This window comes from Melozone crissalis, unplaced genomic scaffold (assembly GCF_028551555.1).
Source record: "Melozone crissalis strain CALT ecotype California unplaced genomic scaffold, PUWL_Pcris_2 ptg000035l_1, whole genome shotgun sequence".
In the NCBI taxonomy this organism is placed as follows: Eukaryota; Metazoa; Chordata; class Aves; order Passeriformes; family Passerellidae; genus Melozone; species Melozone crissalis.
The window spans coordinates 5,373,222-5,400,833 of NW_026535813.1; the positions used below are offsets into that span (position 1 = coordinate 5,373,222).

Consider the following 27,612-nt stretch of genomic DNA (forward strand, 5'->3'; position numbering starts at 1 on the left):
TCCGGATGATAAGGGCGGCTGGCATAAGAATATGGGAGAAAGATAACAGTCCAGGACCCCAGGTGCCAACAGGTGAACAGAAATTGCCACTAACGGAGCCCAGCTGGAACCCTAACCAGGAGGAGGGGAGGAAGGCCATGAGGGAATATAGGTCTTTGATAATACGGGGGACCAAAGAGTCAGTTCCCAAAGGAACTAATACCCAATTGGCATTTGAGGGTGCACAAGAGAAGGATGAAGCTCCTGCTGCCTGGCTTAATCGCCTAAGGCGGAACTTCCAGTTGTACTCTAGAATAGACACAGACACCCCAGAAGGTCAAATGCTACTAAAAGTCCAATTTGTTACCAAATCTTGGCCTGATATAAGGAGAAAACTGGAGAAGATGGAAGATTGGCAAGAGAAGGACATTAATGAGTTATTAAGAGAGGCATTGAAGGTGTATTTAAGGAGGGAGGAAGAAAAAGCAAAGGCCAAGGCTAAGGTCATGGTTGCTGTAGCTAGAGAAAGTGCAGGGTGGGCGGGTCCACCACCAGGAGGAGGCAAGGATAGGTCAGTACTGTCAGGTGCAAGAGGGATGGAGACACCTCAAGGCCCTTTGAGAGAGCAACATTGCTATTACTGTGGAGAGCTAGGACACGTCAGGAGGTTTTGTAGAAAGCTTAGTCTCGATGCGGCAATAGCCAGGGAACAAGATAATTTAGGGAAGATCCTTAGAGGTGACGATTAGAAGGTCAGGGGCTTTACACTATAGGGGACCCAATGCAACATCTAGAAGAGCCCCTTGGTAAACTTTGAGGTGGGACCCCTAAATGAAGAATTTGAATTTTTGAGTAGATACAGGAGCAGGTAAGTCCTGTCTCAACAAAGTAACATCTGAAGTTAGACAAAAAAACAGCTAGGTAGAAAGGGTATCCAGTAGCACCAAAACTGGCCAGTAAAACTAAACTTGTAATAAGTAATGTGAAAGTAAAAGGTACCTTATTGTTGTCTTGTGTGTGTGAGAGTGAGTCACGAAGTCAGCCTCAACTTCCCGGGCAGGTGGGAAGGGGGCAGTGCAAGTGTGTGTATGTGTGACCTGCAAACCCGGCTTGTGTCCCCCGGGCGGGTGGGGGATGTGGCCAAAGAGCGTGTGTGACCTGCAAACCAGACTAGTGCTCCCCAGATGTGTGAGGGAGCCCTAGCTGTAAGAGCGTGAGTGAATGCAGACAGCCTCACAGGTGAATGTGCACCAGAGGCAACCAGAGTCAGGGCCCTTCCAAGAGGCCCAGGGATACTGAGACCTGTGGGCCAACCCCAGGGTGAGGGGGGGCTACAGGGACCCGTGATTTTCTAGCAATAAGGATCCAGTTTGTGTCTTGAGGGTATGAAGGAATGTGTGAGAGTGAATATAGACAAATTAGAATAGAGGTAATGTAGATTGTGCATTATAAGTTTTACCACATTCCCTTAGAGGGAAGTGTATTGTGTAGAAGAATGGTGTAAGACAAAAACCCCAAAAATTTAAGTGTAAGGGGTTGAAAGAAATATTTAGGCTCTAAGTGAAAGTAAGAAACAGAAGCAAGAGATAAATAAGATCTTGAAAATAGAACAGAAAACCAGTGAATTAAATACACAGAAAAAAAAAGGAGAATAAAAGTACTTTGGGAGTTAAGTTAGCTAACAGAAATACAACTCCTTGCAAAATACAGAGTATGTAGAAGTTGATGAGAGAAACATTCAAGCTATGGAAAAAGAGAAGTTAAGCAATAACATTAAACAGAGAAACTGAGTTTTGATAGAATCATAACATTGCAGACCATTAATGCCTGTGTTTGAAAGCCCATTTCAGGTACTCTTCATTACTAATTCGACTGTGCAGACCAAAAGAAAAAGGTTGGACTCACATCGCTCTCACCCCCTGGCATTGGACCAGGATTCAACATCAGGTTTTTTTCCCTCTGGCATTCTGGCATTGGACCGGACTGCACCCCATTCTCCCTCTGGCATTGGACCGGACTCCACCCCTTTCTCCTTCTGGCATTGGGCCAGAGTCCACATCACTCGCCTCTGGGCACTGGATAAGGATTCATCTGCTTCACAAGCTAAATCACCTGAGTATACTGTGGTAAAAGGACCAAAGGATTTAAAGTTGACTCTCAGAAGGAAGAGTCAAATAGACTGAACTGTGTGGGAAAAAAATTGGTATCAAGAGTTCTAATATTGCTTAAAATGTTTCAAAACTGTTCTGTGTAAACTATATTGGTAAAAAGTTTAAGACTGTAAATAAGAAATTCTGGTTAAGTTCCTTAAGTTAATTCTAAAGACTCCAGGTTAATCCTCTACAGAGCACTCCCCTGGGAGGGGAAACCAAAATTGGTAGGGAACAGACCAAGAGAGGTTTAACCAGAGAAGCGGGTAGAAGGGACTCTAAAGAGCTTGGAAGCTTTTCCTCAGTAAAATTCCCCAAGAGGCAAGGCCGGGTGGGCAGACTGTGCAAGATGACCCATACCGGACTCTTGGGAAGGGTAGTACTGATGGCTCTGATTGCTGGTGGTGCTCAGGGGAGCCCAGCTGAGCGGCGCAGTGAATGCTACCAATCCCTCTATGAGGAGGAAGTGAGCTCCTTGTCGAGAGTCCACATCAGTTCTGACCCTGATTGTGTTAACCCCTCCCAATTGGTCCTTTATCAGAAAAATAAGAGAATGTATTGGAGAGCATACAGTACTGCCACTTTTAGGCAGCCACTCCTAAGAGAGTGTACTATAGGGGAAGCCTGGTTGTGCTTTGAATGTGATGCTGCTGAAACAAGCTCAGCAGATCTAGTAAAAAGCAAAGAAATGGTGAAAATGGTAAGAAAAATTGTTTGTTACAAGTATTTATATGAGTGTACTAGAAAGGAGATAAACCCCTTTTGGAACACATTTCAGGGGAGCCCAAAACCCCTAGGTTTGATCTCGTCTGGCAACTGCATTGCTAGAGTGATAAAACCAATTTTCTTATTACCCAAAGAAACTGGATCAAGTTTGGGAGTTCCTATATATAATGATTTGGGAGAAAATAAACAGAACCGGGAAAGTGAAATAGAAATTGAGAGAATCCAAAATTGTAAAAGCCAAATTCGGACCCCAATACCTATGTTAAACAAAGTCATCAGGCTCCAGGCAGTATTAAAAATAAAGAATTCAATTATTAGGAACATTTCAAACGAAATAAAAAGATTAGCATGTGTAAATAATGAAGAACAAACTCCTACACTTGATCCCAGTGGGTGGGAGAACCTGGAGATTTTCAAAAAGGATGTATGGGAAAAGGTAGTTTTTCTCACTGTGTGTTTACTTGGAGGATTGCTTTTTTTACTATGCTTATTTATCTGTTTTAGTAGAATAGTACTTGCCGGGCAGACCAACCTGAAGAAACCAAGGAAAGTAACAAGGTTAAGTAACCATGATTACCAAAGTGCACAAGAGATTTATAGTAGATTCAAAGCAAAAAATTGTGAGTTGATGCGAGCTTAGAATTTAAGCTCGATCAAAGAAAAAGAGGGGGGACTGTTATGAACAAAATTCGGGTAATATTTTTTTGTGAGAAAAAAGTTACAAAAAGGCAGCCAGAGCACGGTAGCTGCCCAAGTTCTTCGTGTTTTGTTATTGTAATCACGGGTCGTTGAGGCTAATCGCTCCTTTTGTATTAGCAGAGCCTTGCCCGAGGCTAAGGTGTACTTTTCCCAGAAGGGTGAAGAGACCTGAGAAGGTGAGGGGGGCTATGCAAAGTGACTCCAAGACCACAATGCAGCATGGGTCCCCCGGTGTACAGAGAAGACCCCAAAACAACGAGCCACCTAAGAGTTGAGAGACTGGAGTGATGTCTGGACGTGAGGAGCCGAATGCTGAGCCTGCAGAGATGCGGAACACCTTAGGACCCTCTCGCCCTGACCAAGAGAGACGACCCCGGCGGTGAGACCAGGCCGACTGAGTGGGAGGGGCACCATTTGACGGGGATCAGCAGGCCCTAAAGGCTCCCACGAGGACGTGATCCCCAGCTCTGCCCCTTGTGGACAGAGCTGTGCATATCCTCCTCCTCTGAGTCGCCTTGGGAGAGACGATGGATGCTGCAGACCTGCCGAGCTACCCAACCCTGAGCTGATCACTTTTAATAAAGGCATTAAAAAGGAGAAGAAGTCTCCTGGCCCTTGTTTATTTCATTAAAGGGTATAAAGAAAACTTTATTAACAGAATTATTGGAAAAATTATAAGAATCAAAATAAACCTTTAAAACACTTTTCCTCCCCCCAAACTCCTCTTTCCTTTCCCACTGACAATGTAGAGACAAATCCTGGGATTTTCTGTCAGTTTACCACCTCTAAAATAATCTTTCTTCAGTTCACTTAGGGAGAGAAGTCTCTCTTGTCATGCCACAGAGATTTCTCCACAAGAAACAGTTCTCTCATGGCTTCAACATCACAGAGAATCAGCTGCCTGGGAAAAATGGAAATCTGATCACTGTATGAAAGTTCCTCCCCTCGACTTACAGCTTTCCCCACAACTGTTTTCAAGGGCTCAGTCTTCAGCTAATGGGGTACACTTTTAAAGATGAGCTGTTCAAAAGCAAAGGGTCTCTTCATCTATCTCTGAGATCATCTTCATTTCTGGGAACAGAGGTTTTCTTCTTCCTTGGGAGCTAAGAGTCTTCGTCACTTTTGTCTCTCTGTTCAAACTTCTCATTTGGATCACAACTACTTCAACATCTGCTTGCTTCAGCATGGATGCCTTTGCTCATGTCTACAGTTTGAATGCTCCATCCCCCCATGCTTTTTCATGAATTACTGGGGTATTTAGTGTATCATAGTCCATCACCATGGCCTCACAAAAGAATTTCAGCCCAAGACTAAGGCATCTCCTCATTCTCCTCTCATCTGAGATTCAACTCCTTCTTTATTGACCTTGGTGTCTTCATTTTGTCTTCTACGTGTCTTCAATCTCCTTTTCTTTCACTTGAGAGATGATTGATGTTTGCAAGTTTCATCTGTGCAGTGAAAGAGTTAATAGCTTGCCCAGGTGTGTGGATGGTCAAGTGAACTCTGCTGGGCTGCAGCTGGAGCTCTCATGGTGATGTATTTCAGGCCATGCTGGGGGCTGTGCCAGAATCTCAGGGGCCCGGGCCAGAATGGCAGCAGTCACTCTGGCCACATGGGTGATCTCTGGCCCCTGCTGCATTCAATTCCAGTTGCAGCAGCCACTCTCTGCATGGGCTGCAGAGCTGCCCCTGGTCTCAGCTGCATGGTCTCCTGTGGTGCTGAGGGAGCCCTTTAGTAGCTTGCAGCTAAAGCTGTTTATGATGGAGGTTTCTTCAGCAACCGCGCTGGGAGAGAGGGGAAGGTGAGTGGCTAGGATCTCAACAGCCAGGCTAGGGCTCAGCTGCAGCACACTGGGGGCAGATGGACTCCCCTCCCCCTGCTCAGCAGCCTCTGGGGCCCAGTCTCGGGGCTTTAGCTGGTCAGAGTGACCCTGAGATGCATTAGAAAGTCTCTTTTCCCAGCCCGGTAGTCAAAGAAGGAGTCAGAACTCTTCAGTTCTCGGTCTCAAGGTTGTTTATTGTATCTTATCTATAACATTCTTTCTCTGGCCTGCCAAGGTCTGTTCAGCAGGTCAGAGGCACTCTGCCTGCCCCTGGGGTGGTGTTATCTTTTTATACTAAAAACTACGTGTACATTATTTACAATAACTTTCCAATACCTATCACCTATGTTAGACAGTGAGCTTCTACTCTAAACCAATCTAAAAGTGCCAACATCACAGCAGAAGATGGAGGCCAAGAAGAAGGAGAAAAGCTAGACATGCCCAGATTCCTCCATCTTGCCCCCTGAACCCCCATTCTAACAACCCTAAAAATCTATTTTTCACCCCGTGACAAACTAATTATTACTCTACTTAGGTTTTTGTGGCTTGCAGATCCTCATATAAGGTTGATAATTTTTTCCATGAGTCATAATCAAAGTCACAGGCTCTGTGCCAGGGTCTCTGAGCCCCCTGGCAGGGGTTCTGGCAATCCAGGACAGCCAGAGGGATATCCTGAATTCTGACAGCCCGGCTCAGCCCTGTCAGGTCACGTGGGCCATGGTAGAGCGGGGCCTGGTAGGGCCTGTGTCTAGTTACCTGTCCAAGGCCGGAAGCAAGAGAGCCTTTCCCGGGCTTGCCTGTCTTTAAAATGTGTTTCACGGAGACGGATTTGTCACAGACATCTTTTGTGGAAAATCCTTTCTTTAGGAGTTTTCCTCTTCTGGGAAGCTGAGGCCCCAGAAAGAGAATGTAAACAATAATTATCTGCTGCTGTGGAATGCAACAGGTGCCTCTGTGATTGGTCTTCTGTGAGTGTTTGGATTTACTGACCACTCACAGGAGAGTTTGTCCTTGCTTTCTGCCTGGACACAGAACTTTGTTTTAGATTCCTATTCAATTCTTAGCTTAGCAGCTTCTGAACTTTTCTCTCTATTCCTATTAGTATAGTCATAATGTATTATATATCATAAATTAATAAATCCAGCCTTCTGATCATGAAGCAAGATTCTCGTCTATCTCTCTCACCCTGAAGAACCCTGGCAAAGTCATGTAACACAGATTTAACTTTTTTAAAGTGGTTTAACTGGGCGTCAGTCCTCAAAACTAATCACTGATTGGTTTTGTCAGGCATAGAGGAAGCTCTTAGCAGCTCCTCTCAAAAAATCACTTCCATAGGTGGCTTCTTCCCTCCTCACCAAAAATCAATTTCTGCAAAACCAGCACAGTACTAAGAGAGCTGACTAGGAAAGATGTCCTCCTTGATTAGTTGCTTGTTTACAGGGGGTCTGCTGAATGAAGTGGTGATTGATGGCTGCCTTGGCCACTGCAACCATGAAGCAGTCAAGTTTAGACTCTCTGTTAACAGAAGGAAAACTGCCAGCAAAACTTCAACCCTGGACATGAGGAGAGCAGATTTCAGGCTACTCAGGGAACTAGTTAGTAAGGTCCCCTGGGAAAATGCTTCTGAAGGTGCTGATGCTTTAAAGACCTAGAAATGAAACAACACACTTCCGAGACAATATTGATATAGTAGGTAATATAAAGGCTGGTCTTTATTGGAGGCCTCCAGGGGCAGATATGGAAAAATGTCCAGCCCCGCATGGGGTGAATACAGTTTTATAAGTTTAGCAAATTAGCAAAATTGACAAGAATCCCCAATTAGAAGCACAAGTGATGAAGTAATTCTCCCCCCTTTGGTTCCACCTCATTGGTAGCCCCCCTTTAGATAGGAACTAAACTTTGTTTATGAAAACATGTCTGAGGAAAGTATTTCATCCTTGGCTCCCAGGAAGAACCAAGATAGGATAGGAGCCTTGGACCCCCAGGGTTTGGAGCCTCTGGAATGTGTTTTGTCTTTCTGAATATCAGGGTAGGGAAAAGTATTGGAACTAGCTAGGAACTATACAACTATAAAACAATAGTCATGTCCTGGGGTGACTGTATGGTCCAGTATCCCCACTGTCTGTTTTTCTGCTCAGAAATGAGTCCTGTAGCTTTAAGCTAGGCCCAGAGAAAGCGGGTGGGGGGGGGGCGGGGGGGAGGAGCAGTGGAATTTCTCCCCACTTGTATTCAAAACACAGAGACATAAGAAGTGCAGTGCTCCCCAAGTTCTTGGCTTTTGCAGAGAGAGACAGGGAGTTTTTCTTTGCTTTTTTTTCCACTGGTTTTCCTTGTTAGCTATGGCAAGAAAGGTTTTCCCAGGACTGTGTCTTTCTTCTGGGAATGTTTGGCTTCTCTCTGGTCCAGAACACCAGGATCATTGCCCGGGGGCCCCCCCAAGCTGCTCTGCAGCCTGGACTCCAGGTTCCTTCTCCAGAGGGATTGAGAGAGACTGAGCAAGGCTGAGACACACCCACGGAGGACTCACTGAACTACAGAAGGACTTTCTGAATTTGCCATCTCTTCAAAACAGCAAGAGGTTTCATTGTTTATTACTATTCATTTTTGTCATGCTTGTGAGTACTTTGCTTGTTAAATAAACAGTTTTTTCCACTTTTCTCCAAGGAGATTATCTCCCAAACTGGTTGGGGGAGGGGTTGCTGAATTCTGCCCTTTAGAAGAAAGAACCTTTGGGAAGTTTCCAAATCTGTCCCAAACCAGGACAAGTCTACAGAGCTATGAATATATATGAAGGAAATATAAAAGCAAAAATCATTCTGGCCTCAGTGCTGGGGTCCATCAGTTCTGGTCACTTTTTAAGCACCACCTCCTAAGAGCAGAGGAGCAGTGTCCTGGGGTGATGTTATGATACCGTATCCCCTATCATCTGCTTTATGGGTCCTGTAACTTTAAGCTAGGTCCGAGAGAGGGACGGGAAGCCAGTGGAAATCTTTCAGCGTGGTTTTCACACATCCTCCCCCAGGTTCACTCAGCTGTGTTGTGTAGCACGGACAGAGGGAGTACATCTTTGCTATTAGCCAGCTTCTTGTTTGTTAGCTGAGGCAAGAAGGTTTCCTGGGACTGTGGCTGCTTCTTCTGGAACTGTTCAGCTTTGCCCCAGTCCGAACACCAGAAAATTGCTGGGGGCCTCATGCCATGGCCCAGAGGGGAGGCCCTGGGACTCTGCATCCCAGCTCCAGACCTCGGGAGGAGCTCAGGTACACCTACAGAAAGAACTCTGAATCCACCAGCTTTCTCCACAGGGAGGTTTCAACATCTAACATTATGTATTCTTTTTGCTGTGCCTGTGTACACTCTGCTTGTTAAAAAAAACAAATTTTTTCCCTTTCCTCCAAGAAATTCCTTTCAAACTGGTGGAGGAAGGGAGTGCCGAAACCTGCCTTTTTAGAGAAGACTCCTTTCAGGATGTTTCCTTATAATTTGTCTCAAATCGAGACAAGCAGGCAATTCCGAAATGTCATAAGTTAAGCAGGTGAGGCAGAAGGCCAGCTTGGCTGATCAGGAATCTTCTTTTGATGCTAAGGTAAAATGTGGAAGCAAGGTCAGGTGACATGAGATGAATACAGGGATATGGCTTGCCACTCTAGAGAGAAAATTTGTGTGGCCAAAGCTTGATTGAAGTTGGTCAGTACTGTAGAGGACAATATAAAAATGCTTTATTAAATATGTTAATAGCAAAAGGCAGTGCAGAAATAATACCAACCTATTAGATAATGAGGATGGTCACCTCAAAAACAGGGACATAGATATCATAGCAGCGGGCCCTGCCGGGTAATAATGAGCATTGACTCAATGATTGCAGAAGGCTAATCAATCGCTTTATTATATTATATTATACTGCTCTACTATTAAGAGGAAAACATTGGCCTTGCAGACAGTCCAATACAGACAGATCCAATTGGTCAATTGAAATCCAAACACCATCACCAGTGTCCAATTAAGAAATCATCCTTTGGTAAACAAATCTCCACAACACATTCCACATGTGCACAACAACAGGTGCAGCAAGTGGAGATAAGAATTGTTTCTCATTCTTTTCTCTGAGCTTTCTCAAAGCTTCTCACAGCTTCCCAGGAAAAACATGGGAGAGAGCTGTGTCTCTCTCTGTTCAGAGGATATGTGATTACCACACATAGACAAGGCAGAGATCTTTAATATTTTCTTTCCTGCTGTCTTCAACACTGATGATGGGTTCTGGAGCTCCCAGTACCCTGAGCTGAATGACCATGGCTATGACAATAATAAAATCCAAACTTGTGCAGGATCTGCTGCTCCAGCTGGATCCCTATAAGTCTATGAGGACTGATGGGATTGATCTGAGAATACTCAAAGAGTTGGCTGATGTCATCACGAGAACCCTTTCAATGATTTTTGAATGTCTTGGGAATCTGGAGAGGTCCCAGTTAGTTAGAAGCTCACTTCAGTGCCTGGTAAAAATATGGAAAATATTATTCTGGGAGTGTTGTGGGTTTACCTGGGCCAGATGCCAGGCACTCACAAAAGCTGCTCACTCATTTCCATCTGCAGCTGAACAGAGGAGAGAAAATATAACAAAGGTTCATGGGTTGAGATAAGGACCAGGAGAAATCACTCATCAAATACCATCATGGGCAAAACAGGCTCAAATTAGAGATATGAATTTATTACTAACAAAATCAGAGCAGGATAATGAGAAGCAAAATAAGCCTTTAAAAACATCTTTCCCTTCCCCCCCCCCCCCCCCGCCCACTCTCCTTCTATCTCTACCTCCTACCCCAATGGCCCAAGGAGGCAGGGAATGGGGGGTATGGTCAGTGCATCATCTGTAGCCTCTCCCACTGCTCAGGGAGAGGAGTAGTTTCCCTGCTGCACTGTGGGGTCCCTCTCACAGGAGACAGTTCTCAATGAACTTCTCCAACATGAGTCCATTCCATGGGCAATAGCCCCCCTCAAACTGCTGTGACATGGATCACTCTTCCATGGGGTGCGGTTCTTCAAAGACAGGGTGTTTCAGCATGGGAGCAGGGTCCCTCTCTCCATGGGTCTCCCAAAGGATCATAGCATCCTCCCAGGCATCCATCCACTCCAGCATGGGGCTCCTCCACGGGCTGCAGGTGGATCTCTGCTTCCCCATGGGCCTCCATGGGCTGCAAGGGGACAGCCTCCTTCACCATGGTCTGCACCACAGGCTGCACAGGAATCTCAGCTCTGGCGCCTGGAACACCTCCTCTCCCATGTTCTTCACCAACCTTGGTGTTTCCATAGCTGTTTGTTTCACACGTTCTCACTCTTCTCTGGCTGGAATTAAAACTGCGCAACAACTTTTGATTTCTTCTTAAATATGTTCTCACAGAGGCATTACTGCCATTTCTAATTGGCCCAGGCTTGGCCAGCAGCATATCCATATTTGGATCCGCCTGGGATTGGCTCTGCTGAACATGGTGGAAGCTTCTAGCAACTTCTCACAGAAGCTACCTCTGTCGCCCACCCTGCTACCAAAACCCAGACCATGCAAACCCAACACTGAAAAACACCTGAAAGACAATGCAGTCTCTGGTCACAGCCAGCATAGTTTCATGCGGGAGAAAGTCCTGCTTGCCAAGTCTGATTTCCTTTTATGACACAGTAGTCCACCTAGTTGATCAAGGTAAGCCAGTTGATAGAATCTTTTTGGATTTCAGTAAAGCTTTTCATACTGTCTCTCACAGTATCCTTCTGGATAAAATGTCCAGCATTCAACTGGATAAACATGTCATGCGGTGGGTGAGCAACTGGCTAATGGGTTGGGCACAAAGTGTTTTAAGTGAATGGGGTTACATAAGGCTGGCTGGTCACTAGTGGGGTTCCACAGGGCTCCAGTTCTCTTCAACATCTTCATAGATGACTTGGATGCAGGACTCGAAGGGATACTAAGTTTGCAGATGATGATAAGTTAGGAGGAGTTTTTGACTACCTTGAAGGCAGAGAGGCTGTCATGGTTTGACATTGGCCTAATGGCAGGCACAATGAGAGTTGCTCGCTCACCCTCCCCTGCTACAGCTGAGCAGAGGTGAGGGAAAAAAAAAATTAATGAAGGGCTCATGAGTGAGATAAGGACCAGGAGAAAACAATTCAGGGCAAAACAGTCTCCACTTAAGTTGCAAAGTAAATTTATTACTGACAGAATCAGAGGAGGATAATGAGAACTAAAATAACCCCTTAAAACCCCTTCTCCCCCCCAGCCCCTCCCTCCTTCCCACTGACTGTGCAGGGAGACAGGGTATGGGGGTTTTTTGGGTCAGTTCATCACCTAGATTTTCTTCTGCTGCTGTGGGGGAGGAGTCCTTCCCCTGTGAGACTGTGGGGTCCCTCCCATGGGAGACAGTTCTCCGTGAACTTCTCCGACGTGGATGCACTCTCACGAACAGCAGCCATACTGCACCTGCTGCAACACAAGTCTCTCCCACGGGCAGACAGTCCTCCCAAAACTGCTGCAATGTGGGTCTCTCATTTCATGGGGTGCAGTCCTCCGAGGACAGGCTGCTCCAGCCTGGAAGCAGGAGCCTTCTCTCCACCGGGTCTCCCACTGGACCACAGACTTCTCAAGGCATCCACCTGCTCCAGCATGGGCACCTGCCCCACAGGCTGCGGGTGGATGTCTGCAACCCCCATGGACCCATGGGCTGCAGGGAGACAGCCTGCTTCACCATGATCTTCACCACAGCCTGCAGAGGAATCTCAGCTCCAGTGCCTGGAGGATCTCCTCTCCCTCTTTCTCCACTGACCTTGGTGTCACCATGTTGTTTTCCCTCACATGTTCTCACCTCCTCCTCTTCTCTGACTAGAAGCAAAAACTCACGACTTTGTTTTGATTTCCTTCTTAAATATGTCATCATAGCGGCATTACCAATCTCTCTCATTAGCCCAGTTTTGGCCAGCAGCATGTCCATCTTCAAAGCCATCAAAGACTGTCTCTGCTGGACATGGTGGAAGCTTCCAGCAGCTTTTCACGGGAGGCATCATTGTGGTCCCCTGCTACCAAAAACCAGGCCATACAAAACCAATACAGAGCTCCTGCAGAAAGACCTAGACAAATTAAAGGATTGGGCAATCACCAACCATATGAAGTTCAACAAAGAAAAGTGCCAGATTCTGTACCAGTGACAGAGCAACTCTGGATATATGCACAGACTGAGGAATGAGAGGCTGGAGAGCAGCACCACAAAAGGGGACCTGGGGATCCGAGTTGATGACAAGTTTAAGTCAGCAGTTTGCCCTGGCAGTCAGGAGGACCAACTGTGTCCTAAGGTACATCAGGCACAGCATCGCCAGCCAGTTGGGGCAGGTGATGTGCCTAGAGGGGAAGCCATACAAGAAGTGTCTGAGGTCACTTGGCTTGTTCAACCTGGAGAAGAAGAGACTGAGGGGAGACCTTATTGCAGCCTACAGCTTCCTCACAAGGGGAAATGGAGAGACAGGCACTGATCTCGTCTCTGGTTACCAGTGATAGGACATGAGGCAATGGCATGAAGCTGTGGCAGGATGGAGTTGAAAATTGGAGGCACAAAAGATGAAGATCATGGGCTGAGCTAAGAAAAATTTACTGGAAACAGCAATGAGAAAAGAAAATGAACAGTAACAGCAACAATATCTGCTCGTTTTAGTGGGGTACCATCTCAGGATGGCCAGAGGCTTTCCCATGTCGTAACAGTCAAGCTAGAGAGGTTGCTAAAAATCGGCTAAAGTAAATAATTTCTGAGTTTGGGATCCCCAAAGGTCTATCCTCAGATAATGGTCTGCATTTTATTTCAGAGGTAGTTCAGCATGTATAAAATTTTCACTGAATGAAATGGGATTTGCACACTCCCTGGAGACTGAAATCAAGCGGAAAAATAGAATGAATCAGACTCTTTTGAGCTAAGGGGATAGAAATTTTGCAGAAAATAAACCCCATTGTGTTCCAGCTAGTCCTCATAGGTCAGAGGGGCTGGGTGCAGCTGGGTTTAATTTCTGATTAGAACCAGTTCAGCACTATAAGTCTGGTCACATTCAATAAGATCCCAAACACACAAATAGTGTGGGTTACACTGTAAGTCTGGTCTTATTCTTGATCGCAGATTCACCAGTAGTGCAGTATACCAGTTTAACACTACAAATTTGGTTGTGTTCAGTAAGAACAACTACAATCACAGATTCACAAGTAGTGTGGTTTATTGAAGCAACAGATTATAGATTCTTCTTAGATTGATGGTGATAAATTCACTAGATCTACAAAATATAAGTGTATCGCACTATAATAAAGTGCTCCCAGGTATACTCCAACATAGTCAGATGCACAAATCTTACCCAAGAGGTGCCCCTGCTTTGAGGAGGAGAGAGGAGAAAGCCCATCAACTTGTCTGCAAGGTGGTCATATTCTCATTCTTGGGAGAAGTGGAGATGAGACTGCAGTCAAATATCCCATTACTGCCATCATAAATGGGGGAGGGAAGCCACTTTATATGTAAATTAGGGATATCAAGAGTAACAAAGAGAGATGTTACAAAGGCTCTGGATCTTGTGCAAGGGTGGAACGGAACTGTGATGCCTTAGTATCACTTCCTCTTTCACCTGGCCAATTGCAGGGATAAGGGCCATCCAGCATCTGCCCAACAAACTATCAGCCCCATCAGTAGGCTATCATGCTCACATTAATCCCTTCAACACATATTTTATGGCATATCTCATGGCTGTAGGCCTTAATCCTACAGACTCTCAAGAGGCAAATCACAAAATTATGTCAGGAAACACATCCTAAACGGGTGGAGGTTTTATCTGTTTTATTGTTGAGAATCAAGATAACTCTATGGGTTAGAGAGGGAGAAAGTCCCTTCAAAGTATTATATGGAAAACCATATCATGCCAGGAAATCAAACTGACCAAATGCACTTAGATAGGGAGGGGATTGTGAGAAATTATTTGCTGTCTCTTTCTCAGGCTTTACCCTCCCTGTATGGGTATCTCAATCAGTGGGCTCCACTTCTGGACTCTCCAGTGCATTATTTCTCCCTCCCCCCCTGTATAAGCTAACCCCCACAACAAACAAACAAACAAACAAAAACACCCCAAACCCCACCTCAACTCTGTTCCATCAGGAAACTTTTGTCCATCAAAACTAATTTATCATACCAATAAAATTTACTTTAAATAAAGCTATACATACTGTACACTTCTGTCAGAAACTCTCTTCAACTATCAGATACTGAGACAAAATAACCAAGGTTGCCTTAATGCATGATTGCCAAAAAAACATATAAAAATTAAAAGATATTTGCACCTTGACAATTTGCACTTGTGGTCAGCATTACAAATTTGCAAAACAGGACCAGATACCATTTACAAATATTTGGCTTAACATACACAGAGACCCTTTCAGTGATTCCAAACCAATTCCAGATGAGAAATTACTGCAATTTAAAAAAACCAAAAACCCTCTGCATTTGTTATATTGTACAATATTTACCAACTTCAAAATAAAAGGGTAACAAAAATGAGTACACTGATTTATTTAGTACATCAGATTAATTTCTTACAAGGCTTAAAAAGACCCCACATAACACAAACCCCCACTTAAGTAGGGTTAGAAACTGGTCTCATGTTGACATCTCAATCTCAGGAGTTTAAACTCAAACCATTAAGAGAAATCTTCCACTTTGAGATACAGTAATACAACCTTGCATTATGGGGACAGTGTGTGACACTTGAGGATAAAGAACTGGTTGTAACATGTACCTACGTATTAGGCAGACTACACCATATCCCAGTTCAGAACACAGTTATGGCAGCTCCAGGGCTTAAGCAGCTTTAAGTTTGTTCAAATTCTGTGCTGTGCATATTCATAACTGGAACCGGTTGGCCTGGATTAGGCTATTCTTATAGGTGTAGCTAGCATTTTTCAGTTAGACAATGGCAACAACTCGCATTCATTTTCAGGGTCAAGACTTTACTGTTCATAGTATATGCCTTGTTTCCAGTCTCTAATCAGGAGAGCAATCTTTGAAAGAAAGTAGGTAATGAAGTTGACTTTGAAGAGAATGCTCATTGTTGAAAGCAAATGTTTTATGACATAGTTTATTGTGCAATGTTTACATCTATTAGTGCTAGATGAAAATGGAACTGTGGATAATTACATCCAGTTTACAAGAGAGTACATAGTTTTGTGCAAGTAGTAGCCAAGATTTTAACATTTAAGGTTCAATTTTGTTCTGAAAACATTGCAAAAACCATAACTGTAGTAGGATTTATGACATTGGTAACAGAAGTCTACTGTTAAAAACTTTTTGAATCCCAAGCACAAGTAAAGGCTAGGCGTAAAATGAATCAAGAATTAGCCCTGGGAGGACTGAGGATGGTTGTGGACAAGAAGCTTGATAAAGAATCACAGAATGGCTGGGGTCAGAAGGGACCTTAAAGATCATCTACTTCCAACCCACTTGCCATGGGCAGGGACACCTTCCACTAGACCAGATTGCTCCAAGCCCCATCCAACCTGGCCTTGAACACTTCCCGGGATGGGGAATCCACAACCTGTGGGCAACCTGTGCCAGTGCCTCACCACCCTTATAATAAAGAATTTCTTCCTAAGATCGAATCTAAACCTTCTCTCCTTCAGCTTAAGTCCACTCCTCCTTGTTGAAACCTCCCTCATGGGTCCCCCTGATGGGGACACCCCTAAAAAGTTCTGTGCCAGGAATGAGAAACAGACAGGACTCTTGGTTTTTTGGGTCTTCAGGTTGTTGGTTTTCTCTTATCAAAAGTTCTGCATGCCATCTACATCTCAGACTTAGCATACAAAGAGAAGGCACCAGAAGCTACAAGACACACAGATTCAAGGTCTTTTAAAGCTATTTTGTCCAATTAACTCTTAAAATAAACTTTATTTCTATCTTTCCACCAATAACTAATTATTTTTCTGTCCATGCAACATCTGCATTGCAGTTCTTTCTAACCAATTACCCTGTGCTCCCAACACTGCAGAAAATGGAGTAGATGAAGAACAAGGAGATCAGACAACACTCAAAATCCTCCATCTTGTCTCCGATCTACCTTCATACTAAAACCCCAAAACTTTAGGTTTTTCACCCTGTGATAAACTATACTACTATCTATTTCACACACTCATAGATTCCAATTCATCCCAAAGTCTTGGAAGCTTTCTCCATGGACGAAGGTTAAAAGCAGTGTTCTCCTGGGGATCAGGACTTCTCAGGACAGGCAGAGAAATATTCCCTGTGGCCTGGGTTCCAACACTCCTTATCCTATCACTGCATACTCAGCTGAGTCAGGGAGGTGATTCTGCCCCTATACTCCCTTCTTGTGAGATCCCACCTGGAGTCCTGCATCCAGCTCTGGGGTCCCCAACACAAGAAAAGACATTGACCTTTTAGAACAAGTCCAGAGGAGGCCACAAAGAGGATCAGAGGGCAGGAACACCTCCCTGTGAAGACAGGCTGAGAGACTTAGGGCTGTTCAGCCTGGAGAAGAAAATGTTCTGGGGTGACCTTATTGCAGCCTTACAGTACATAAAGGGAGCCTACAAGGTACATGGAGAGGGACTTTTCACAAGGGCATTGTCTTGGTTTGGAAAGACAGATGTCTGCTAAGGAAGGCAAGACCCTCCCCTGAAATAGAAAAATGTAAACCCCGTCCCTCCAAATTGTTACAAATTTGAAATTAAGGGGGCTCTCAGGCAAAAATATGGTAGCAGGAATAACAGTTCTTTATTAGGGAAGAAAATAAAAAGATAAAATAAACAGTGCAGTAAACTAAAACAACACTGACAGAGTCAGAACACAACCTGACACCCTGTTGGTCAGGGTGTTGGTAGCAGTCCGCTTGGAATTGTGGCTGCAGTCCTCCTGGAGTGTCAGGTGTGGTTCTGTTGGAGCAGTGATCTTGTAGAAAGGTGTAGTCTTCCTCTGAAGATCCAGTGGAAGAGGCAGCTGTTCCTCTGGGAAACCCAGTGGAGAAGCCGTGCTGGTGTTCCAGAATCTCAAGATTATATCTGGGTAGCAATGCTTGGCTCCTCCCTCTGGGCAGAGCATCTCACAATGGGATGACATAGTTCTTATCAGTCATGCAGTGACATTCAATAGCCTGTTATCCGCAGATGTCTCCCCAGAGGGAGGATTGATTGTGTAAGAGATAAGGAAAACTGCCCACTTAACAGAAGAAAACTGCCATACAGATGGCAAATAGAATACAATTGGCTTGGAAATCCAGGACAGGCATGCAGTGACAGGAGAGGGGGAGATTGCCTTAAGTTTAAGGAGAGGAAGTTTAGGTTAGATATTAGGAAGAGATTCTTTACTGTGAGTGTGGTGAGGCCCCAGCACAGGTTGCCCAGAGAGGTTATGGACACCTTATCTCTGGAAGTGTTCAAGGCCAGGTTGGATAGGGTTACAAGTAACCTGGTCTAGTGGAAGGTGTCCCTGCCCATGGCAGGGAGTTAGAAGCAGGTAATCTTTAAGGTCCTTCCCAACCCAAACCATTCTATGATTATATGATAAGCTGTCGTGATCAGTTTTAAATGTTCAACTGAAAAGTTGGACTATTAACGCCACAATTTAAATGGCAGAGTTCACTATAAAAGCTGCTTTGAAAAACCTAAACCTATATATGTATTTTCAACTGCAATGTGAATTCTATAAAATATTTGGCAAGGTAGCATATGATATAAACAGCTGTATCAAAGTATGAACATATTTTTAAAAGTGAAAATTTTAGATTCTGGAATAGCATGCAAGAGGCCATTGAGCTGTGCTTTTAACTACATGCATGTGTTTATAAGGAACAGGATTCTCAGCCTGCAGTAGCAATGGGGAACTGCTGTGCTGCTACCACACTAAGATATGAGTTACTAAATCTGCACAGATCGGGAACCTGCTGACAGTTCTCCTTCACAGAACCACATTTTGTTTCAGCCCACAGGGTGCCAAGTCTTCTCAGCATTAAACCTCTCACCACTGCTGTGACCTGAATTGTTCTACTTACAGCCCACAGAATTTCATCCTTAGTGCATTACAAAACCCCTACATATATTTTCACCTGGCTGGATTTGCATGTATTTAATAATATTTATCTGTTATTAAAAGTAGAATATTATAATGCATTAAACTATTCTTTATCATTTACTGTCAAATAAGAGGGAAGAAACAGCAGTTTTAATATATTATTGTTAGATGGTGACAATTCTGATCAACTAAGGCACAACTAGAGATGCTGATCAAGTCATACTTAAGTCATTGAACTACATTTACTTACAGTGCATTAGATGTATGTATTATCAGTGAAAAAAGCAAGAAGGCCAGCATAACTTAAATATTTGAATTCTAATGTGCAATCAGTGTAAAGTGTTATGGACACTGCCCCAAGGGCATGACTTCCTATATCTGTATTATGCTATTGGACAGTGGACAATCAGAATTCACCCCAACTTCAAAATAATATACATAATGGACTATAATCATTCCAATCCCCCCGAAAATTGCATTCTGTGGCTAGTTTTTTCAGCACCTTAGTTAATTTAACTTGATTATAACTGGAAGCATCTGATTATGATTTAGGCATGCTTATTGCTGTAAAAGAAATAAGCCCACTTTTGAACTTACTGTGCAAGTATTTTAATAAGATTTGCACACATCTCAAAGAATTCTATTGTATGACTCCCTGGTCTTGGAGTTAATTCAGCCTTAGAAGAATCAATCAAAGAGGTTGCTGATGGTGTAAGGGACATATCTTCAGATTTTCCCTGTGCATCACCATCTGAATCTTTTTGACAGGATCTACAGTTGCTCACAGAACCTGATCTCGGTGGAGTTGCAGTCTCAGATTTTGCTTCAGTAATTTCATCTGGGGGACAATTGGAGAGAAGAGGAAAATTAATCATAAGAACAGCAAACTTCCCTTTTTCACACTTCCAGTCTTGATTTTCTTAAATGTTGATTAATACATAAACAGCTTTTGCAACTGTATGTAGTCGATACAAAATTAAAGCTTATACATATATCAACAGAATTAAATGTCCTTATGCAAATTATTCTTGTGCTTTGAACTGTGCTCCAGGACTATCTCATCTAGTTTAGACCAGCACTCACCACATTTTTCATGAAGTAGTTTCAGCAGCTAATAGTCAAATAGATTTAGCTTAAACTTAAAACAGAAACGTGACAGCATCATAAGGTTAAATCAAATAACAATTTGAACATTACGTAGATGCTTTTTGATAGTATTTTATTTGCTTTCTTTCTATTTGGTTATTCATACTTTGTATTTCCTTATAATTCATTGATACATTAAATGCTAGCATCTACATCCTTCATTTTTGGAAGTTTTTCTCTTTAATATGCATTTGGGCTGCAACAGTTTACTTCTAAGATGGAAGCATTTCTACCTCATACTGAAGGTAATTTTCTGCTGAAGTATCTCTATTCTTACTTTAAATACTCAACATTAGTTTTGACCTGCACCTGTCACCAGAAAAAGTTATTTCTAAGAGAAGTTAGTGAACACAGAAGACATTGGGTGTTCACATCAAAGCTACATTAAACTACAGTTTGCAAGACGGATAGAGAATGGCTAGCTGTGGTGGAGGCCAAGTCAGATCAGCTTTACTGTTGGAAGAGAGATGCCAAATCCATGCCCTCGGCTTGTATTTCCTCAAGAGTTGAGGCCAGGACTGCAGCTGCCCCAGCTGCATGGCTCTAAGCAGGCATCTCCCCTTCAACAGGAATGGCATTTGTCTTATACTACAGTAGAGGTCAGTGCAGGAAAGGGATTAATGCCCTGTTTCAAATACTACTAGATCTAAGCAAGCACTTGTATGGTTAGAAGGGACAAGGCAAGAATTGCATTGCCAAGTCAGATCAGGTTAAACTGCCATGAGACTCAGCTGTAGCCATCCTGTACTATAATCCAGCCATATTCCAGTAAATCCTTTTCCATTACAGGTTTTCCTAGGCATATCATGTACACTATTGGCTATAAATTGCTTTAGTCTACTATGCTCTTAAACAAGCATTATGGCCAGTTTATATTTGCTCCTCCATTTTCAGGAAGGTATGACTTGCAGTTTGTGCTGGTTTTCACTGGAATGGGTAGTTTTCTTCCTAGTAACTAGAACAGGACTATGGTTTGGATTTGTGCTGAAACAGTGTGTGAAAATACAGGGATGTTTTTGTTATTGCTGAGCAGAGCTTGCACAGCATCAAGGACTTTTCTGCTTCTCATACCACCCTGCCAGTAAGTAGGCTGGGAATGCACGAGAAGTTGGGAGGGAACACAGCTGGGACATCTGACTCCAACTGATGAAAGGGATATTCCAGACCATATGACATCATGCTCAGCATATAAAGCTGGGGGAAGAAGGAAGTGGGGGATGTTTGGAGTGATGGCATTTGTCTTCTCAAGTAACTGTTATGCATGATGGAAATGGCTGAACATCTGCCTGCCCATGGGAAGGAGCGACCAAATTTCTTGTTTTGCTTTGCTTGCACATGTGGCTTTTGCTTTCTTTATTAAACTGTCTCTATCTAAACCCATGAGTTTTCTCAGTTTTACCCTTTTGATTGTCTCCCCCATTCTACCAGGGGAAAGTGAAGGAGCAGCTGTGTAAGGCTTAGTTCCCAGCTGGGCTTAAACCACAACAGAGTTGTATGCTGTGATATTGTCACTCTATAAAGGTTTTTTCTACAGATCTGTCCAACTGCTTTCAAGACTTCACTTACTGAAAGGGTATGCCCATCTTAAATTTTGTCTACTCCTAGCATTGTTGGGTTGGACTTTGTTGACAGCTAAATCCCCAGCCAGCCCTTCATTCACTCTACCCTACCCTTAGTGCAATGGAGGAGGAGAATTGGAAAGACAAAAGTAAGAAAACTCATAGTTTGAGAAAAGGGCTCACTAAGATGAAGGAAGAAACAAAAAAAAGTCATGCAAAGGCAACCACGTGCCACCTCCTATAAGCATACTAACATGCAGCCAGTCTCCGAACAATAGCTACCTTCCCCAAACTCCCATCCACTCAGGTTTTTTGCTAAGCATGACATCATATAGCATGACATCACTTTGATCAAGCCAGGGCAGCAGTCCAGGTTATGTCCCCATAAAACTTCTTATTCACCCCCAGCCTACTCATTGGGTGCACCACAGTGAGAAAACAGAAAGACTAGACACTATGCAAGTACTGTTCAGCACTAGCCAGAACACTGTTTTAGTCACAGATCAAAACCACAGTACCATACCAGCTACAATGAAGAAAGTTAAATCCATCTCAGCCAGATGCAGTACAGCAATGCACAGCTAAAGTTAAATTTGCATGCCTAAATGCCAAACTTTATCTTCACTAGGAAAATATGTTCCCATACTTACTTCATATCTAAATTAAAGTTTAAATTTGGGGATGAGGCCACAAAACCAGTTTAGGTTGATTCAAAACTCACCTCCAACAATCCTTCCCCTTTTGCACCAGCAATATTAGTGCTGGTGCAGACACAAAATGGAGCAGTTTGAGAGTTGATATAGCTAAAAAGTGATTATTTAAGGAATGAAACAGCTAACCATCTGATCATAGGAACACTAGATAAGGAAGGAATAAAGAAACATTAATACAGATCTAGCTTGGCTTAAACTAATAAAGGGCAACACTGACATCACTTATAAACAAGTAAGTTAAGACATGTTTGCATTTAAAATTTTTCCCCTTACAAGTTCATTGACTTATGTAAGTCTTTACATACCATCAATGCTACGGAAGTCCAGTAAGTACGTCCTGCTATCCACCTGATACAACTGTAGACTCATTTTGGAATATGCACTTGTCACTGGATTCTTGCTTCGAACACGCAGATAGTATGGATTTACAACCTAGTACACAAGAGATTTGACTTAGTAACTAGAACTGTTTTAGAAGCACTGCACATTGTTTTTCTTATTTCAAGTCACTGATGTTATTAAGTGATTTCAGGTTTACCTGACAGAGTTTTTATTACCAACAAAAACACACAAAAAAACCCTCAAACAAAACACCCTACTCAACATATTTCCAGAGCCCCAGTAGAAAGATTAAACACGTTAGCAAGATTATTCCTGCCAGCATAAATAGCCTTCCTCCCCAAACCCTTCCTGCACAGCAAACACAAGTAGTCAGTACAGGCATACAAGACTATTTTCCACAGCACAGGAGAAGACAGTTTCGTACTTCAAGGCTATGTTATTACACAGCTCAAAAAAAATTTACTGTTGTCTGCTGTAAAGACACTTTATTCTTTACCTTCCATTCATAATCCAGTTGTTTAATTGCTCGACAAACTTCAGACATGATATCATTTGGTCTACTCTGACTCCGTATTCCCAAGTGCCACTTGGCTCTTCTTACACCTTGGTGTTTTGACTTCTGTGGATTCAGCTCATCAAGAGTATGGCGAGGACGTGGTGCTTCAGCTACTAAGAATGGCACTCTTTCAGGATGAGGTCGAGACAGATTGTGATCATCAAGAAAAAAATCCAGTGGGCTTGTAGCCAAGTAGAAGTCTTTGGCCTCATTCATTATTCTCCTATTATCTATAATGAGGTGATAAGCAACCACTAAAGGATCCTGATGATTTTGGCTGTACAGACAACTTAGCACTTCTTCTTCAGTGCATTCAAACTTCTCACACACTTCTTTTAAGGCTTCATCATCAATCATGGTAGAACTATATGACAGGTCTTCAGGAAACAGGTACTTGGGAAGGTCCTGCTTAAACCATTCATGTTCTCTAGATTTAAAAATAAAATCTGAGTATATATATGCAAAGCAAGCATTTTTATTATTAAATTATTTTTAAAATAAAATTATTCTTAGTCTATACAAAAAAGATCAACAGTTGTCAATACAAGTCCCCTTCTGTGCAACACAACAGTACATAGTGAAAAGTAATCATCTCCTTCACAAGATTTTGCTAGACATTTTGCAGGAGACTGAAAAATGCCTCTTTCTTCTAAGGGTTTCAACTACCTGATCTTGAATAATATCTTTCTATAAGTCAACCAGCTTTTTATACAAATAGTTGTGGTTTTGGCCTTGGGTTTGTAGTTAGAGGTAGTAAAAAGAAAAATAATTTTAGTTTTGAGATATTTTCAACTGAAATATATATGCTACCCAATCAAAGTTGTTCCTCCCCAAGTACATACATAAGAATACTGAACAAATTAAAGAAATCTTATTACTGAATAGTTTTTTTTAGTAGATGTTTGAACACTGAAGTCACATGCTCCCCACCCCCAACAAGCTGCCTATGAGTTTTCCATTCAGAAAAGCCCTGCTGTCTCTTCAAGCCTTAAAGACTTGAGGGAAGGCTACAGAAGAGCTGATCTGTACCTCTTTACTAGTGTATCCATAGGCTAAGAGTGAAAAGGAAATATATAGAAGGAACCAAATACTTAGGTTGCCCAATCATACAGAAATAAATAATTTTGTGTGCCTAGAGTAAGCTGTTTACTTAGTCGAAGGATATGATATTATGCTAATTTTATAAGTATTCTATTCTATAGAATAAAGAATTGCTACAGATTTAAGAGCAGTTATATTGATCAAGCTCTAGTCAGTATGAGCCTGAGAACATGCTTTAGCACAACTGAATTGATCAAAATGTACTTGTATCATATGAAAGCAATTAACTTAGAAGTAGAAAAAGCTTTTCCTATATGATTATAAAGCACAGCTCTAGCTGAAAAACTGAATATTTTGTCACTGTTTGTTACAGTGGGCCTCTTTCTTTGCATGCATATACCACTAGAAAAATTAAGGGAGTCAATTAAAGTCAAAAGTTTATCTTTTAAACTGAGATGATGTCTCATAGCTAACAAGACAAAATTGTTTAGGATTCAAAAATCCATCTATGCTCTGTAGGCAACAATTTTCAACATCTTTTTTCATATCACTTGTCTTTCAGACTTATTTAACATGACTTAGATGAATGGATAGGAACTTAGCTTAAGTTTTACAATGTTTAGTTCTCAGTGCTTTGATTTCTGTAAGGCTTCTCAATGACTTCTATGCCTCAGTCTTCAACAGCAAGTGCTCCAGCCACACCCCCCAAGTTAAGCAAGGGAGTGGGAGAATGGACACCCTAAGCCCACTGTAGAAAAATATCAGGTTCAAGACCATGTAAAGAACCTGAATGTGCACAAGTCCATGGGACCCAATGAGATTCATTCATGGGTCCTGATGGAGCTGGCAGAGAAAGTTGCTAAGCCACTATCCATCATTTTTGAAAAATCGTGGCAGTCAGGTGAAATTCCCAAGGACTGGAAAAAAGGAAATGCAATTCCCATTTTTAAAAAGGGGAAAGCAGAAGACTCAGGGTACTACAGCCCAGTCAGTCTCACCTCTGTGCCAGGCAAGATCATGGAGCAGATTCTCCTGGAAATTATGCTAAGGCACATGGAAAACAGAGGTGATTGTGATTTGGTGATCTTCTGTGACAGGGCTACAGCATTAGTAGATAGGGCAGAGCAACTGGCATCATCTGCCTGAACTTGCGCAAAGTGTTTGACACTGTCCCGCATGACATCCATGTCTCCAAATTGGAGAGACATGGATTTGATGGATGGCCCACTCAGTGGATAAAGAACTGGCTGGTCGCATGCAAAGAGTTGGGGTCAACAGCTCATTGTCCACATGGAGACCAGTGATGAGTGGTGTCCCTCAGGGGTGGGTACTGGGGCCAATATTGTTCAACATCTTTGTCAACAACATGGACAGTGGGATCGAGGACACCCCCAGCAAATTTGCTGACACCATTGAGCTGTATGGTGCAGTTGACACAATGGAGGGAAAGGATGCCATCTAGAGGGACTTTGACACACTTGAGAAGTGGGCCTGTGTAAACCTCATCAAGTTCAACAAAACAAAGTGCGAAGTCCTACACCTGGGTCAAAGAAATCCCAGGCACACCTACAGGTTGGGCAGAGAAGTGATTGAGAGCAGCTCTGCAGAGAAGGACTTGGGGGTGATAAGTAATGAAAAATTCACCATGAGCTGGCAGTCAGTACTCACAGCCCAGAAAGCCAATGGAATCCTGGGCTTCATCCAAAGGAGCATGGCCAGCAGGGTGAGGGAGGTGATTCTCCCCCTCTGTTCTGCCCTTGTGAGACTCCACCTGGAGTACTGCATTCAGGTCTGGTGTCCCCAACATAAGGACAAGGATTTGTTGGAGCAAGTCTAGAGAAGGGAGACTAACTTGATAAGAGGATTGGAGCACCTTCTCTATGAAGACAGGCTGAGAAAGTTCGGGCTGTTCAGCCTGGAGAACTCACAGCACCTTCCAGTATCTGAAGGAGCCTACAGGGAAGCCAGAGAGGGACTCTGTTAAGAACTGTAGTGATAGGACAAGGAGTAATGGGTACAAATTGAAAGAGGGGAAACTTAAGTTAGATATTAGGGAGGAATTCTTTATTGTGTGGGTGGTCAGGCACTGGGACAGGTTGCCCAGGAGGTTGTGGATGCCTCATCCCTGGAAGTGTTCAAGGCCAGGTTGGATAAGGCCTTGAGCTATGGAGAGTAAGACAGAGAGTACAGTGGAACTGATAAAGGAGCCTGATATCTTAGGCCTGATTGAGCAGAAACCATAGGAGAGACAGACACAGATAACTGCTCCCTGGTGTAGAAGCGACCAAGAGACATGTTGTGAAACTTTGTGATAAGATAATGATTACCAGGCAACGGATGTCATGCGTAACCAACAGGAGATTGTTACCAAAAATAGAACCCTATATGTGTCATACAAGTCAATCCTAAATAAATACTTTGTATTCTCAATAAAAATCAGCTTCTGATCCAAGTTCAGATGTCCCTGTCTCTCCATTGTCAATAATTGGTAGCCCTGTGTGAGGAGCAAGAACCAGCCTATCTGGCTGCAGTCGGGTAGACCTCAGAACTGGAAGTGCTAGTGCCAGAACCAGGAGTGGGCCCAAAATAATCTCTCCACGAAGAAGGAGGTGAGTCAGGGGGAACATGGGACAAAGCATGTCTAAAGAGAGAGGCATTTTTAAACTAATGCTTGCTTTGCTTGTAAAACATTGCAAGTCCTTGCCAAAGCTGGACTTGAAGCTCATTCTAAAATGGGTGGCTGTTAAACGTTCTGACATCGCTGCCTCCTCTATTTTTACAAGTGCTGTTTGGGATGATGTGGGAGTTAAGCTCTATGATTTAGCCACTATAGGACACAAGTTGGCAATGTGTATGCTCCCATCCTGGATAATGAATTTTGAGACATTGAAAAAGCAAGAGCAGTCTCAGGCTGTATCCTCTGCAGATACCGCTGTCCTCCTACCCCACTCTGACTCTCTCTACCCACTTGAAACTCGCACCCCTGATACTGAAGAGTGGCTGCAGCTATCAACCTTCCCTCTGCCCAGATAAAGGAGGGGAAGGCATCTTGTCTCATGGTTGTTAACAGCCTAGATTGCTACCTGTGGCTCTAGCAGTGAGGACAGGGACCCCATCGATCAGGGACCTTCAGATAATGAGACTGATCTATTGCCTCCTGATCCTCATGATAACTGGATGCGGTTAAAGAAAAAGGCTCTTAAGGAGGGGGATTTTGATATCGCAGTGAAAATAGTTGCGCCAGTCAGGCTTTGCGGTGCCAGGGGAAACAACCCACAGTGGAAATCCCTTGCTATTCGGAAATTAAGGGACTACTCCACACGGCTACAGAACACGGGCTAGGGTCTCCCTATTTTGTTAATCTTTTACAGTCTACATTGTCAACTCATCCTATGACCCCCTCATAATTTCAAGGGACTGGCAAAAGTATTATTAACCCCAACTCAGTATGCTATTTTTGATGCTCAGTGGAAAAAGGGATTAGAAGTTTTGCTTGTAAGGTTTGTAGGGCATACAAACCAGAATATCACAGCCCTCATGACTGACCACCTGGCTGAGGAAGGGGCTCACTCAGACCCTGTGGGGCAAGCCCGCATTCCTAGAGAAGCCCTTGAGGGCATTACTGAAGCTGCGCGTATCGCATTTTTAAAGGTTCCCGATGCTGCGACCCCCCAAAAAGTATTTACTACTGTAAAGCAAGGACCAGCTGAATCTCATATGCAATTTATTGACAGCTTAAAACAAGCTTGTGAAAGACAAATTGAGAATGACATTGTCAGAGAGGTGTTGCTTTTAAAACTAGCTGTTGA

General features: G+C 43.3%; 1 protein-coding gene across 1 annotated transcript in view; it reads right to left on the reverse strand.

The window, feature by feature from the left end:
* Positions 1 to 19,039: 19,039 nt before the first annotated feature.
* LOC128941421 (5'-AMP-activated protein kinase catalytic subunit alpha-1-like) overlaps positions 19,040 to 27,612 on the reverse strand; it is a 76,258-nt gene continuing 67,685 nt past the window's right edge. Inside the window, exons 7-9 of the mRNA XM_054283177.1 lie at positions 22,703 to 23,189; positions 22,170 to 22,296; positions 19,040 to 19,284 (exon numbers count right to left, since the gene is read on the reverse strand). Of these exons, the coding sequence (XP_054139152.1) occupies positions 19,040 to 19,284; positions 22,170 to 22,296; positions 22,703 to 23,189 (859 nt within the window). The remainder of the gene's footprint in view (positions 19,285 to 22,169; positions 22,297 to 22,702; positions 23,190 to 27,612) is intronic.